Source organism: Phyllostomus hastatus, unplaced genomic scaffold (assembly GCF_019186645.2).
Source record: "Phyllostomus hastatus isolate PE091 unplaced genomic scaffold, TTU_PhHast_1.1 phas_contig_148, whole genome shotgun sequence".
Classification (NCBI taxonomy): Eukaryota; Metazoa; Chordata; class Mammalia; order Chiroptera; family Phyllostomidae; genus Phyllostomus; species Phyllostomus hastatus.
In genome coordinates this window covers 23592040-23607686 of record NW_025333607.1, presented here as the reverse complement: position 1 = coordinate 23607686, position 15647 = coordinate 23592040, and the positions used below count along the sequence as shown (strand labels likewise).

The 15647-nt window shown below is 70.7% G+C and overlaps 1 protein-coding gene across 4 annotated transcripts in view; it reads right to left on the bottom strand.

Moving 5' to 3' along the window:
* Positions 1–15647, bottom strand: part of PPP1R12B (protein phosphatase 1 regulatory subunit 12B) — a 67981-nt gene that overhangs the window by 9790 nt on the left and 42544 nt on the right. For 3 of the 4 annotated variants that reach the window (XM_045817521.1, XM_045817530.1, XM_045817540.1), the window contains 4 exons: positions 4497–4513; positions 2738–2882; positions 2251–2355; positions 387–437 (listed from right to left, as the gene is read on the bottom strand). In XM_045817521.1, coding sequence (XP_045673477.1) covers positions 387–437; positions 2251–2355; positions 2738–2882; positions 4497–4513 — 318 coding nt within the window. Of the gene's footprint in view, positions 1–386; positions 438–2250; positions 2356–2737; positions 2883–4496; positions 4514–9924; positions 10489–15647 lie in introns of those variants that run through there. The other variant, XM_045817563.1, reaches the window with a different exon arrangement.

Here is a 15647-nt window from a genome sequence, read left to right as displayed (position 1 = left end):
ATGTGTCAGTGTGCTGTCTGCACGTGTGTGTCTGTGTGCTGTGCGTGCACGCGTGTCTGTGTGCTGTGCGTGCACGCGTGTCTGTGTGCTGTGCGTGCATGTGTCAGTGTGCTGTGAGTGCACGTATCTGTGTGCCACGCCATGAGTGTGTGTGTATGTGCATGTGTGTGCGGGTCTGCCTGCAGCAAAACAACGCCAGGGCGACCCCCCCGAGGGCCCCACCCCCGCTCCGTGTGGGAAGGGCCCGCTGCGCAGAGCCGGGCAGCCAGGGTCAGCGCCGAGCGAGGGACGGACGTGCCGGAGCCTCCTGGGCCGGTGGGTCTGCATGGCACCGCTGGCAGAGCCAGAGGCTCGGGGGTGGGGGGGCACAGAGGGGAGACACTCACCCGCTTCTCCACCTCCAGCATCGAGGACCTCTCCGGAGCCTTCTCCTGTCTCTGCCGGAACGAGGGGGCGTGTCACTGTGGGGCCCGGCGGGGCAGCCGCACTGCGGACCTGGGGCCCCACACGGCTGCTGGTGGGGCTCCGGGGCCGGCGGGAGCCGGGTCCCCGCGGGACAACGGTCACAGTACTGCCACCGTCCAGCCACCGTCCTGTGTCCTCTCCGAGGCGGCAGCAGGGAGCCCGAGCCCCTCTGTTCGAGTCCCAGCTTGGCGCTGGGGACAGGGCCCTCTTCCTCGGGGCGGGTGCCAGGGGCCCCAGAGCCCCCCTCCCCGCGCCAGGCTCTGAGCGCACGCAGCAGGCTGCTGCTCCTGCAGAGGGAGGGCCCGGGCGAGCCCGCACCTGGTCTCAGTGCGAGAGGGGAACCTCAGACCCCTCTGGTTTGCACGCACGGTGGGCGGGTGGGGAGGCAGGCAAGTCAGCACTGCGGCGGGGGCGCAGCCCGGCACGTGGGGCGGCCCCGGCACTGAGCGCTGCGCACCCCTCTGCAGACGCCTGACCGACACGGGATCGTGGGTCCGCTCACCGAGGCCTCTCTCCTCGCAGAGCTTGGGGATGGCCAGAGTGGCGGGGGAGCTCTGGCCCTGCCTGGGGCCCTCGGCGGCCGCCCGCCTGCCCACAGGCACCGAGGAGGGAGCAGGCCTGTGGCCCTCCCCCGCTGGCCGGGCGGTCTCGGGGGTGTCCTGCTGTTTTTCCATCTCAACCCCCTCAGGGCTGGGGGGAGCTTTCGTGCACAAGCCCCACGTGTCCCTGTGGGACTGTCTCCAGGCGCATGGGACCCCCCCCCACCCCGCCCTGTCCTGACCAACACTCCATGTTTGGTCAGCAGCAGACTCCCGCTGCAGCACAGCCGGAGAACGCGGCCGCTACTTGGACTTGGCCTTGGCAGAGCAGAGGCTAGATGGGGGGCTGGGCTTTGTTTCCAGCGCCCTCCGGGCCGGTGGCCTCTGCAGCTGCTGAGTGGGGGGTGGGGGGCTCTGCTGCCCCGCCCAGGGGTGGGGGTAGGGCGACTGCCCCAGGGGGGTGCCCTCCAGCGAGGGGCAGCTCTGGCTGGAGAGGGCAGGCAGGTGAGGTCCCCACGGCCGCAAGCCTTGGGAACTCCTGGCAGGAGGGCCAGGCCCGGCCGTCAGGGCCCAGCAGGCACAGCTCAGGCCGGGCACCCGTGTGCAGCGCCCGTGCTCCGTGGGGAGACGCAGGGGCCGCGGAGCTGCCCGCCCTCCCCGGCACCCGGCGCCGCACCCCTAGCGTCCCTGCCCTCTCTGTGGGGTCTGCCCCGGCTCTCACTCCTGCTCCCCCTCCCCCTCCCGGGGAAAGACCTTCCTGCCGATCCTGCACCAGCGAGCGCCCTGGCCTCGGGGGCCCCGAGTCCGCGGCCTCCTGCTCCTCCTGCACCAGCGTTCCGGCCCCAGGCCGAGGGGCAGTGGTGGCCTCAGGGCGGGGGGCGGGGGAGGGGGTGACCGGGGACCAGATCCTCGGTCCCAGCACCACCTCTGTCCTGAGTGACCACTCACTCCTCGGGGCCTCATCTGCCCCCCCGGGTGCTGCGTTTGCCGGGGCCTCGCCCGTCTCCCGCTCTGGGAGCGACATGGACACGAACTGAACGGACGCCCAGCGCACGAGACAGGGACGCTGCCGGGCACAGACCGCGCCGCACGGCGGTGGCGGCGACGAGCGCTCCAACGGCCAGGCGCGGCTCCCCGGACGGTCCAGTCAGATGCCAGAGGAACCTGAGGTCCGGCAGCGTCTGGGAGGCCCCGTCCTGGAGCACCCTCTCCCCCCGGGCCCCCGGTCTCCACGGCGCTCCCTCACCTGGGCCATCTTCTCCAGCCTGGCCTTGACGTCCGCCAGCTCCAGCTGGGCCTCCTGGAGCTTGCCCTTCAGCTTCTGGTTCTCGGTCAGGGCGTTCTCGTAGAGCTGGGGGGTGGGGGGTGGCATCAGGTCACCTCTGCGGTCGGGGGGGGGGCGCAGGGAACGACAGGCGTCCCACTCCCCACCGGCTGCCTGCTTCCCACCACTCCACCCCGGGCAGCCCCCGCGTCACCGGACAGCGGGGCCCCTGTGAACCCCTGCACATGTTGGGTGCCCCCCTCCAGGTGCTGGGCTCCGCACACACCAGGCACCGGATCGGTGCTCGGAAGGTCTCAGCAGGCGGAGCCGCCCGGAGACCGGGGGGTGGGGGGGGGGCGGTGCTGTCCCCTCGTCACTCCGGCCCAGTGTCTGCCTCGCCAGGACGGGCTCGCTGTCCCGCCCGGGGAAGGCTGTGGCCCAGGCGCAGGGAGGCGGCGCAAAACCCTACCTTCTTGTAGTCCCTGCCGCTGCCCTCTTCCCCGCGGCCGGTCAGCGTGGCCAGGCGGGCCTCCCGGGCCTCCCGGCGGGCTCTCGCGGACGCCCGGTCGCCGTAGGAGTCGCCGGCAGTGGGATTGCTACTCCCGGACTCCAACCTGCAGGAGACATGGGGGCCGTGGGCGGTCCGAGCGGCCGGAAAACTCGGCAGGGGACCCGACCAGACGCACGCGCCCACCCCTTCCTCGGACCCCGCGGCGTCTGCGCCCTCAGGCCTCCGGGCAAAGCCGCCGGCGTGGGGAGGAGGCCACCACTGGCCGGGAAGGGAGCCGGCTGGGAACACTGGCGGAGCGGACCCAGGGGCGGACTCGGCCCTGGGGCCCCTCCGGTTCCCTCAGGGTTGGGCTGCCGCTCCCTCGAGAGTGTGCTCTTCAGAGCCCCGTTCCCCGAGTCCCAGCCGCTCCGGGCAGGCGGCCCCGAGGGCCCCGTTGCCGCGTCGCAGACGCGGGGACCTGGAGTGGCGGGCCGCTGGGGGACAGTGGCCGCGGCCGTCTCGGGCAGCCTCGGGGAAGGCCCGGCCCCGGCCCAGGAGCAGGGCTGTCTCCCCGCAGTTCACCCCAGGGTTCCGAGTCGCCAGGAGGGCCGGGCCGGGCTCCCGGCCGCGCCGACCCCTCGGGCCCTCGGGCCGCTGCGGGGGTCCCTCCCGCCTGGCCGTCGTCCGCTCAGGGCGGCTCTCGCTCGCCAGGAGTGTGGATTTCACACAAATCCGGCAGTTTTTATCTTCACGGTGTTGGGCTTGGGACAGTCTCTCCTGTATACAGATTATACTCTCCCACGACTTCTGTGGTGAAATCTTTTCCTTTTAGAAACCATAATCCATCCGAAACAGGTGTTTTGTCTTCTTGTCCTGCTTTCCGCTATGGTCTGAGGAAGGAGCTCTTTTCCCAGACGGTCACTTGTCCACGCGACGCTGGGGTCCTGAGTTGCTTCACACACGACTTTTGGGGGCCACTCCCTGTGTCCCCCGGACCTGCCCCTGCTGGAATGGGCACCCACCGGCTCGGTCTCTGCCTCTGCGGGTGCAGAGCACGGTTGGAAGTCTGCAGAGAAGTCTCTCTTCACAGGAGGCCGTTACAATGTAACAGACTTCACAAGAAATTGACTAGAGGGAAGGACCGTGTTCCCAGATTCTGCAAAACGCCCTTTCTGCCGGGCAAGCTACACACAGGCCCCCGCAGCTGTTGCTGGCGAGCGCTGAGCTGAGGGGGAACTGGCGTCTTCTGCCAGGGCGGGGCGGGGCTGCAAACGTGAAGACTCGTCCACCGGGAGGAGCCGGAGCAGGCGCCCCCCGCCGACCGCTCCCTCAGGTGCCCCGCCCGCAGCCTGCTGGCGGCCCGGAGCCTCTGCTGCTCCGCTCTGACCCTCCGGGGGGACGGGCCCTGGGAGCAGGTGGTGGGGGCCTGGCCCCCAGGCTCCGGCAGGGGCCCCGAGGGTCTCGGCCCTGACGATCAGGCCTCCGTTCGCCCCGATGGACCGCTGCCCCTGCGGGGCCCCGGGCCACACCGGGCGCTGGCCGTCCCCGAGGCTGAGGACGGCGTCCCTGGCGCGCGAAGCACACGGGGGGGGGGCGGGGGCGGGAGGGGACACGCGTCTGCGTGGCTGTGGCAGCCGTGGAGACGGAGGGGGCGTGCGGGACACACAGGCGGCGAGAGCCGAGCCGGCTCGGGTGTGCACTCACACTCAGGCATGCGTGCGGCACGGGCCGTTCTTACCTGGAGAGCCTTTCGTGCTAGACGCGGGGAAAGACAAAAACAAAACGGAACACAGGTTACAGGCCAGCACTCCCGGGGGCGGCGCCGTGCTTCCCGTCTCACCTGCTCTTCCCAAGCCGGACGCTCTCCGGAGGGAGTGGGCACGGCCTCGGGACCTGCTCTGTCGTCTTCCTTCAGGTGCCACCCCCGGCCCTGCCTCGAGTGACCACCAGCCCCAGGTCTGCAGGGACAGCAGAGGAGGGGACGGACCCCTCACCTGGGGCCCCAGGACGGGGTGAAGAGCCCCGCGTCTCAGAGGAAGGACTTCTGCACGCACACGGGGCACAGGGTCACGGCAGGCAAACCACAGACACGGTCACACCTGTACATGCCACGCCCACACACAGTCACGCCTGCACATGCCACGCCCGCACACAGTCACGCCTGCACACACCACGCCTGCGCTCCACCTGTATGTTCAGTCGTGGGTGAGTTTTACTCTCTTATTTACACTTTTTTTTAAAGAACTCAAGCAAAACCCCAGCGGTCTTGAGCACATTCCTTTCTTTCCCTCTTTGAGGTGTTAACAACGAACTCCTCGAGGGAGGAGGAGGAGGAGGAGGAGGAGGAGGAGGAAAAGGGCCTGACACCCCGCCCGGCGAGGGAGGACCCGCGAGCCGGCGCGGAGCCGCCGTGCCCCCGGCCACAGCGTCCGTCAGTGACCGGGGCTCGCCTGACCTGACGGCCACAGGCCCCCTCGCGGCCCCATGGGGGGGGCACCGAGCAGGTGGCGGCCCTCCGTGGGGCTGAAGAGATGGACGCTGCCGGGCAGCAGCACGGACACGGGACGGGGGGAGACGGGGAAGGACGAGCCACGGCCAGTTCCCAGAGCTGCTCCAGCGCCAAGGGGCGGGCTCCTCCCCTCCCCGCCTCTCGGCCGCACCCACAGAACCGCTGCGGCGGGACCTGCCTCCGATGAGAGAGCAGGGCAAAGGTCAAAGGTCGCCACCGGGCCAGAAGGAGGCCGGGCTGGTTTTCCTTGGTGAGCCGTGTGAGGCTGGCGGCCCACCCGAGGCTGACTCAGAAAACCCACAAAACCTCCTCACTGGAGCGGTGCCGGGGGTCAGGGAGGCACATAATTGGAACCTAGCCCCTGGGGCAAGTCTAAAACGAGACCGCGGCTCTGGGAAACTGGGCCCGGGGGGTGAAGGGGACCGGTCACGTGTCTCCTGCCAGGACCCCGTGGAGCCAGGCCGGGCCGCAGCAATGGGAAGGGCCCTGCTGACATTTCCCTGCAGGGGGAGCGGGCCAGGGGACGTTTCACGCCATGTCCCTGCGCGCTGGCCGGGCCAGGGGAGGGCCGAGCTATTCTGGGTGGCCTCAGGGAACCAGCCCCTCCCGCCGCCCCGGTGCACGAGCCAGCGGGCGTGGCCGAGCGGGGCGGTTTGGGCCCTCAGGGCCTGCAGGCCCCCCTGCCCGCCCCCCCCCGCCCGCCCCCCCCGCCCCCCCGAGAGGCGACTGAAGACAGCTGCGACCATGCAGTGTGAGGGCTGCTCGCACTCGGCGACTCGGCGGGTGGCCTGGAGCCAGCGAGGGGCCCCCTGCGAGACCCGAGCAGCCAGGGCTCTCGGGAAACAGGCTGCCCGGCTCCCGCGCCGTCGGCAGACACACCGGTGCGGCACACACACCTCCGAGGTCCGCAGACAGGTGCGGCAGCGGGCCTGGGCCATGCCGGGCGCTCGTCCCCCTCGGAAGAACGGGTGTTTCCTGGGGGGGGGGGCTTTCCACCACAGTGTGCGCGCCACCGGCTCGAGCTCCACGCGCAGCCCCGAGGGCTCCACGCCCGCGGCCCACATCATGCGCCCACGGGGTGGGGGCAGGGCTGGGTCTCTCCCATCCCATCCCAGTTTGGTCTGTCTCGGGAGAGATGCCTTGGCTGTGTGTCCGGCCGAGTCACAGACAGGCCGTGGGCTCCGGCACACACCTGTTCTGTGGCCTCGGGCAGTGACGTCACCCCTCTCTGTAACGCGGGCTGCACCTTCCTGTTTTCTGCCCCCTCAGCCCCGCTGGGGGAAGGGCTCGATTATTTGCAGGTCCTGGTGGTCCTGGCTCATTCCTGCGCCCCCTTGGGGACCCACCCTCAGCCAGCCCGCCCGCCCACCAGGTGAGGCTCACTCGGAGATCAGCTCAGGGCCGTGACAGGGGCTCTCACGAGGAGTCTGACACACCGGGGGCCCCTGCCCCCCACCTCCCAGGGCAGCCCGGGGCTGCGGACACCCGGCACCCGCTGCGGAACAGACGGGGTACGAGCAGCAGCCCGGGGGGGCTGAGACGGGGCAAAAGGCAGGTGGACGCCGCCCTGCTGTTTGCGTCGTGCCCCTCGTCTGCAGACTGTGACGACCCGCTGGCCACCCAGGCACTACGAGGCTGGGGAAGGAAGTGGAGACACAAGATAAACGACGCTGGACCCCACAGGAACTTCTTCCCGTGTGAGCCGCCCCCAGCCACACGGCTCGCTCTGCACGGACAAGAAAAACCCAGGACCTTCCAGCCCCCCACGGACCCTGAACTGCCCCCGCCCCGAGTCTCCGCGTCCTGTGGGAACGGCGGCTGCCAGCCAGCCCACCTCCTGGCGGCCCCAGGCCGGGCCGGGCCTGTGCGGGAGTGCAGCGCACACCCTCCTGCCGCCGACCCCCACCCCCGGGTTTCTCCCGGCTGTTCCCTGCAGCTCCCCAGACGAGCCGCCACCACCCCCACCCCAACCCCCGGCGTAATTACAAATGCCAGTGTTCCCAGCCTGTAATTTTCTCCTGCACTGCAGACCGGCTCCTTTCCGGCCCTCCCCTCCGAGGTCCCCAAGTGCCCCTCACAGAGCGTCTGACAGTGAGGCCGCCACCCACTTGACGCCCGGGGCCTCCGGTGCGCTGCCCGGCGATCCCCCGGATGGGGGACGGAGTGGTGACCGCCCGCCCGCTGACTTCTGTGGGGCGGAGCGGAGGGCCCCACACGCTGGTGGTGCTGCTCAGAGGGAGGCCTGGCGAACGGACGGCGCCCTCAGTGAGCACCCTTTGCCCGGACGCCTGCCTCTCGGTCCCTGACCGCGGATCACGCAGGGGGGCCCAGGGTGGGCTCTGGGCCTGACCGCGGTGCCCAGAACGAGCCGGCACCGGAGGGCGTCCCTGCCGAGGCGCTGGGCCCAGGCTCCGGCCTCTGGCCTCGGCCAGGCCGCACAGCAGTCACAACACAGCGCACGCTGGGCCACGGCCGCCCCCTCCACGCCAGTGGCTCCTGCACTAGCGAACACTCGAGAACGCCAGCCCCCGGGCTCCCTGGCCCTGCCTCCCGGTGCCGTGAGCGCGCTACCTGTGCGCACGGCCGGGTTTCCAAGGTCACAGGCTTCACGAACCCGAGGTCCGGCACTGCGCGCGGGGGGCGATGCCAGGGCCGAGGGCTCGCCCCGCAGTTCGGGGTCGCTGCGACCGTGAGACGGTGGGAAGTGGCATGAAGGGACCTCCTGCAGGGACAGCGAGGCCCCGCGGGGTCCTGGCCGCAGAGGGGGGCAGACCCGCGAAGGGCTGCGCTGCGGGGCCCGAACTCAGGGCCCGATGGCGTCAGAGGCAGGAGAGGCGTGAGCACCGGCAGAGCTCTGGGAAGAAGCGGCGCCACTGTCCAGGACCGCGGTGCGGCCGGGCCTCTGCCGGGGGAGGGGGGGCGGGGGGGGCGCGCGGTGGCCTCTCCCCCAGGGGGCGGGGCCTCCTGCAGCCAGAGCCTCGAGCTCAGGGGACGAGAAGCACACTTCCGACCCGAGCGAGTGTGCACACACGCACTGTCTTTCCCGGGCACCTGGTTTTCAGCGGGGCGGGTCCTGTGTTGAAAAGCGTCCTAGGTCCGCGCGGCCGCTCGCGCCCCCGGGGCTGCTGGGAGGCGCAGGGAAAGGTCGCAGGGGCGGGCTGCTTTCCAGGGACCGCGTCAGCCGCTGCGTGTTTTCTCGTTAGAACGGCGCCGGTCTGGTTGCAGCACGCGGTCCGTCCGCCGCCTGGCGTCTCAGACGGGCGTCCGCAGGTGACCCTGTGCGCGACGGCCCCTCCTGCAGCCCCACGGAGGACGCCTCCCTTACGGGGGGACACGGGGCCTTTGGCGGCAGCGAGGGGGACCTGGGACTGGCATGCCTGGGCCCGAGGAGTGGGGCCCGGAGGCCGCACCCCTCCAACTCCCGCGTCTCGGACCACAGACCGCACACCGGCCACCCAACGGAGCCTCTGTAACGCCAGGCCCCGGCACCTCCTGCGGAGGCGGCTGGGGCCCCACGGCCCCTTCTGCTCCTACCTCTGCAGACACAGGTGCCCCCCTGCCCCGCCATGTCTGACTGAGGGCCCCCCACCCCACCTGCGCCCCAGCTCTTGCCCGTCCTCGCCAGCCCTCGGGTGTCCCGAGTCTCTGGACACAGCCCATCAGAACGCCGGTGCGGGCCCCCCCCGCCCGCAGAGTGATGCTGGGGCCGCGCTGTCCTGAGCACCTGCCTCCCCACTCGTAAGCCGGGGGCTGCGGTGCCCCCCGCCCAGGTCAGGGAGCCGGAGTGCAGGGCCCGCCCGGCCGGGCCTCCTGGGCGCAGTGCTCCGGGTCCTGCTGCCCGGGCCGCCGCACCTCACGCAGCAGCACCCGCGGGGCGGGGGTCCCAGTGAGCTGGCCGTTCCCGGACCCAGACCCACACGTGTGTCCCCGTCACGCCTGCCCGACGGCTGCGGACCCCGACTCCCCGGGGAAGTGGGGACGGGAACTGGCCGTCGCCGCGGGGACCCGGCCGTGCTCGGCGGGCACCACGGGCGGCCGGGGGCGGCGGGTGACGCGTGAACCAGCAGCAGCGGGGCCTGCCTGCTCACGGCTCCTGCCCCAGGAGGGGCTGCCGGCTGAGTGCCACAGGGGCTCCCAGGAGGCACGGGCCGCAGGGCACCCCAGTCGCTACCGTCTGCCCAGAACGCGCTGCTGCCTAGCAGGCAGCAGAGACTCCTGGCTCACGAGGCCGTCTCCTGGTGGCCGGGGAGGAGGACGGCAGCTGCCTGACGCCCAGCATGCACTGGCCGGGGCGCCACTCGGCGCTCAGAACCACACAGCCCCACGGTGCTGGGGGCCTTTTCTCTCCACAGCGCAGCGCGCACCCCTGAGACCCAAGACAGGCCGCTGCACGCAGCCACGCCAAGCAGAGGCCGGTGAGAAGCAGGGACGAGGACTCCGAACTCTCCCCTCCAGGCAGCCGACGCCTGAGAGTGCGGGGCCCCCACGCAGGCCTGGGGGCGTGTGGGGCTCTGCCGCCCCTGGACCAGGGCACGGGCCACTGCCACCGACCGCAGGCAGCCCTTGGGCCCCGGAGGTTCTCTGCCTTCTGCCCCGCCTCCCCCCGCCCGGAAAAGCCCGGCCCACGGGCGCGTACACGGAGGCGAGACCCACTTACTCGGAGCGTCTTGGCAGTCGGGGAGGGCGACGCGGGGGGCGAGTCGGACGCAGACTTCCTGCTCCGGGGGAGCTCCTTGCTCCGGGGGTGCAGCGAGGACATGGCGCCCGCGCCCGCGCCCGGGGCAGCTCCGGCCAGGCAGAGCGACGCGGAGGAGAAGCCACACAGCCCGGGGCAGCCCGGGCAGGGCGGGGCGGGGCGGGGCGGGGCCCCGAGGGGGCTCGGCCGCCGTCAGCTCCCCGCTCGCCGAGTGCAGGCCCTGGGGGCAGCAGGTCCGGTCCCCGGATACAAACCGGGGTCCTGCTGGGGACGCGCCCGGCGGCCAGCGGCACTCACCACGGGAAGACGCACACCCGAGACCACGCTGTCCCCCCGAGCCTGCCCCTCGGGCCGGCCGGCTGGGGCCGGCAGTGGCCGCGGAAGCCTGAGGTTAAGCAAACCAACAGCCAAACCAACTTGAGTCAGGACCCGGAGGCAGCGAGCCGGCGCCCCGCGCAGCAGCGGCTCTGACACAGCCGCCCTCTGACACAACCGCCCGGCGGCCCGCCCGCCCGCCCCTCCTGCTCGCTGGCGCTCCCGGCCCCGCTCGCCGGCCAGGAATGCTGGCGCCCGGCCAAGGGCGAAGATCCGCTTTCCACCCACTGGTCGCTGCCACCCGTCGGGGAGACGGAGCAGCCTCCAGCCAGGCCCACGGGTCTCGGGCACTGGGCAGACCCGCCCTCGAAGCCAGCGCCCTCCCCGGCAGCAGCCAGGGGCCCCTCCCTGACGGAGCCCAGGCGGACCTGCAAGCCCAGCCCCTCGGCCCCCGGGGCCGTCCCGGCAGCTTGTCACCGGCCGCCCAGGAAGCCCAGCAAACCGGAACTGGGCCCCGCACAGGGGGGCTCGTCTCCGAAACCCCATGCGGGGGGAGGCGGCGTGGGCATGGGGGAGGGCGGGGGCGGCGGGACCCCGGACTGAGCCCCCACTGTGAACGTCAGGGTTAAAAAGAAAGGAATTTATTTGCTTGGCGTGGAGGGCTTTGGAATTTGACCTTGAAAGCGTCGCCCACGCGGCTGCCCCGCCCCCCCACTTCTAGCCAGATGCTTCCCAAGCCTGCGGTCACCCCCAGAGCGCCAGCTGACCTCTCGGGCCCCGCCCCACGCGACGGCCACACCTTCCCTCTAACCCTAACCCAGCAGGCCCCTGTCCACGCTCCCCGTCCTCCTTGCGACCCTTTTGTGAAGTGAAACCCGGGAGAGTGATCCGAGACTCGGGGCTGGTCTAAGGGGCGCGGGTGGGAGGGGCTTACCGGGGGTCCTGACTCCACCGCCCGGGGCCTCTGAGGGCGGCTGGGGGGGGGGGGCGGGTTGCCAGGGCGTTCAGGTGTCGGAGTGTCTCATGCGGCAGGGGCCCCTCTGCAGGCCCACGAGGCAAGGGGGCGCGTCCGCTGCGGAGGTCTTCACAGAGAGACGCCCCAAGGGTTGGGGCGGAGGGCCCGCACCCATCACACCCCGGCAGGGCTGCAGGCGCAACACCCACAGCCTCGCTCACGGCCGAGGGAGCCGGGGCCCTGGGGCCACCGGGCTCAGCAAAGACACACCTGCCTGCGGGGAGGTGGCAGCCCGAGGCCGAGGGGCCAGCAGGAGCGGTGGGGCCCGGGCGTCCGCCCCTCCGCCCGAAACAGTTCTGCTGGACTGCATGGGGACCGCTGTCCTGCCAGCGTGCCTCTGGGAAAAGTGGTCGGGGTTGGTGAGTTTCTATGCAGCCACTTTAATGCTGAAAATGGAATGTACGCTACGTTTTTGGTGTATTATTTAGTAAGTTACTTATTATATATTATTGTGCTTTATTTTTCCAAGAAAGGTAAAAACGAACGGAAATGCAAAAAAAAGTCTGAGCAGTGTGCGGAGGAGGAGCTGTGACTGGTCGGACGCGTCGGAAGCCGTCTGCGAGGTTCCCTGGTACCACCGACACTTTGGCCCAACAGCTCCCTGCTGCGGGGCTGCCTGAGGCACCGGAAGACGGTGGCAGCGCCCGGCCTCTGCCCACTAGCAGCCAATAGCGGGAGGGAGCCGACATACTCAGAATGTGCAAATCAGTGAAGTTACTGGTGAAAATGAAAAAATGTGTCTTCTATTTTAGGACAAAAACAAACAGACTTTTTTGTGGCCAGCCCCGTACTCCAGCCTAGTAACCTCAGAACTATTAATTCACCAGCAGGTTTAAATGAGCCCCCTCCCTCCCAGGACCCAGGAACACTGGCGCAGTTTAAGGCGTGAGAAGACGAAGGCGTCACCACGCACTTTTAGAAGCGCCCCCCACCCCGCCACGGCGCCCGCGTGGACATTACGTGCCGTGAGGGCCACGTCTGGACGCACGACTACGGTTTTCCGTGGAAGGAAGTCGCACCGCTCCGCGGCTGCTCTGACCCCCGGCCCCGCCCGGCAGGCAGCGGGGGCGGCAGGGAGGCCGCAGGCCGTACCCAGTCGTCGGAGCATTTCTGCCGCACCGGCTGCCGCCGAGGTCCCGCCACAGGGACACTTCCCAGGGCGCCTGCCCGCGCCGGCAGCCCCATAGACACTCCTGGGGCGGGAGGTGCCGCGAGCCCCCGCCACCCTCTCCCCTCCCGCTGACCCCGAGCCGCCGCCACACCCTCGGCAGAGGACAGGAGCCCTTCCGTGACCGAGGGGGGCGTCCCTGCTGGCGGCCTTGGTCGGCCATCACCCCATGGGCGGCTGACCCTCGACCCTCGAAGGGCCGAGCCCCTGTGCTTTGTGGACGCCCCGGCCCTGCGAGGGCGACCTCAGGGTGGTGGGGGTCCCGGGAACACACAGGGTGAAAATGACCCCCTCGTAAGAAAGCCACTAGTTGGCCTTGAACACGATAAAAAAAAAAAAAACAGAACACTTAAGAAAACAACCAGCAGGACGTCCAGCAGAAAGTCAAACACTGTCTTCTGAGCGGGGGACTCTGCACAATTTTTCCTGTCCTTTAGAGCAGGAAGAACCCTTTTATGGCAGTTTTCCAGCGCCAAGCTTGACTCTCCTGCAGGGAGAGTCACAGACACTAAACTTAGCTGAAGTCGTTGGAAACCAAGAGTGAGATGGGAAGGAAGAGGGGAAAAGCAGGTCATGAGGATGCGTGTTTCACGTACGAGCGGCGGAGCCCGCGAGGCTGCCGGGGCGCCACCCTGGAGCGGAAGGCGCCTCGGGCCTGGGGCTGGGCGGCTGACACCCAAGGGCCCGCACCTGGGAGCAGCGAGCGGGTGGGGGAGCTGCCAGAACCACCCTCTGCCAGAAAACCCGAATTTGTACAACGACCGCGTTTGGCTTCAAACTCAGAGAACAGAGCTGTTCCACCATGGCTGTCCGGGAGCCGGTGCTGCCGCAGGACAACCGGGCCATGGGGGACACAGGGGACAGGCAGCATCCCCGCCCCGTCACTGTGGCCCTCGCAGGACCCCAGCGGTGAGACAGCTGCCACCCGAAGGTCCCGGCCGAGGAGAGCCAGGGTGCGGCGCTCTCCGACGCCACCATTCCCACACAACCAGGGCTTCCAGCGGCCCCAGTGTCCCTCCAGCCGGTGGTCAGGGGTCAGGGCCACTGAGACAGCCAGCAGCTGGAGGCTGCGAGGCAGGAGGCGGGGCCGGCGGGCCCCAGCACTGTCCCCAGCGGCTGACAAACCCCCCACTCCCAAGGCTCCCTCAGAGCAGAGCCCGGGCAGGTGGGGTGGTGCACAGGCCCCTCCTGCGCCGTCTGACAGAGACCAGAGACCCCCGACCAAGGGGCGGCACTCGGAGCAGGGCGGGACGGGACAGTGGGCCCACGGCTCACAGGGTCCCCAGGGAGCGGTGTGAGCTCTGCCGACCGCATCTCCCTGGTGGCAGCGAGGCCTGGAACCAGTCACAGCCTTAAAAGGCAGGCGCCCAGGAGCGGCTCTGAGACGGCGGGGAGCAGCCTGGGGGGCGGGAGGCGCAGGCCACCCCCACTCGGGGGAGGGGCGCGGGGGCCGTCCTTCCCGGCCTCCTCCCTCCCGCTGACCTCTCCGTGGGCCGTGCCTGCCAGCGCCCAGGGCCCGAGGGGGCACCCCAGGAGGGCCGGGAGATGGGTCCCCATGCGCATCGGGGTGCCATCGCCCGCCCCAGACTCCTGCAACGCCCCCTTCTGATCAGGGAGAAGACAGAGGCCGGGGCAGGGCAGGTCTCGCTGTCCGCTCACTGCCAGGCCGAAGGGGCCGGTCTGAAGACAGACTGTGGCCGTCACCGGGAGCTGCTCCCTGGGAACGGGGCCTCCCTGTCTAGCACCGACCCCCCTCCCCTCCCGGTCCTCACGCTCAGCCCCACGGTGGCCGCTGCTGCTGCGCAGGGCGGCTGGCGGGACATTCCTTCCCTTATTAGGCAGCGGCCTGAGCGGGAGGCTTAGGGCCCGGGGCTTTACCTAAAAGGACGAGGCCGGCCCCTCCCGCAGGAAAGGGACTTCACAAGGTTTCGTAAGGAGGTTGCAGCCCCGCTCGAGAGCGCGGAGAATCCAGGACACGGCCAGAAGCAAAGCCGGGAAAACCCGGAACGGGGCTGCTCTGGGCGGAGCGGCAAACGCGGGGAGAAGCAGGAAGGGCCCAGGGGCGTCGGCGGGCGGGGGGCCCTGGGAGTGAGGCCGGCCTGCAGGGGCCCGCCAGCAGTGGGTGCTCCCAGGACCCTGAGCGAGTGGGGGCACCGGCCCGCCCCCGTCCTGCCCCCGCTCCACAGCCGCCGGAACACTGACCCCCCGGACCCCGTAGGTGTGTGTCCAGGACACACACACACACAGGCGTGGACGCCGGCCCCCGCTGCCCCACTGACCTACTGTGTGGCGCGCCCCTGGGGGAGACTAAGGAGTGACCTCGCAGCACGGCTAGAGGTCGGGGAGCCTCGCCCTCCCCCCGCGCAGGGGCCCGGGGACCGTCCGACGGCCTCGGCCACGGCCGGCGCGCGGCTCTCGGGGGTCGGGCCTGGCGCCCGAGGGGCCAGGCAGACCAAAGGGCCACCTCGCGGGCGTGCGTCAGCCGCGGACGAGGAGCACGGCTGTGACCCGGAAGCACTCGCCCGCCCGGGGCCCCCGCACAGGTGGAGCGTCCTCCGTGCGCACCTCGAGGGCGTGCGCGGCCCGGTGACGGGGCCAGGGGAGGGGGCGTCTGAGGGCCCCCAGCCCCCTCGCTGTGAAGTGAGGTTCCTCGGCCAGGTCGTCCCCAAACCCCCAAACCCGGGAGGCCCGGCCTCGACGGGCCCTCGGGCGCAGAGCAGGCTGCCCGGCCTGCGGGCTCACCACGCCCCCTACGGCCCCGGGGCCCAGCGGGGGCCACGCAGGCCCGCTGCGGAGCAGTGGCGGGCCAGAGAGGCAGGGGGCAGACGGAGACCGAATGGCCTTGCCCGGGCTGCGCCGGTGCAGGCGGACCCCGCAGGGGGCCAGTGTGCGCCGGGACCGGACGGACCTCTCCCCACGTGCGGCTGGGCTTCCCCTTCCTCCTTCCCCGGCGAGAGGAAGGCCGCCACGTGCCCGGTGCGCACGGCCGCCTGGCCCGGCCGGAGACGCCCGCCCGAGGGGCCACACCGTCACGTCACACTTGCGGCGGCCTCAGTGACCCGGACAACACCACGCGAGCCGAGCCCCCGCCCCGGGGCACGGCCTCCTGGGGTCCCCGACCCCCCGGGAAGCACTGGCGGCCTGCGGTCCGCCGCACACCCGAGGGCACACGCCTGTCCGCGCCGA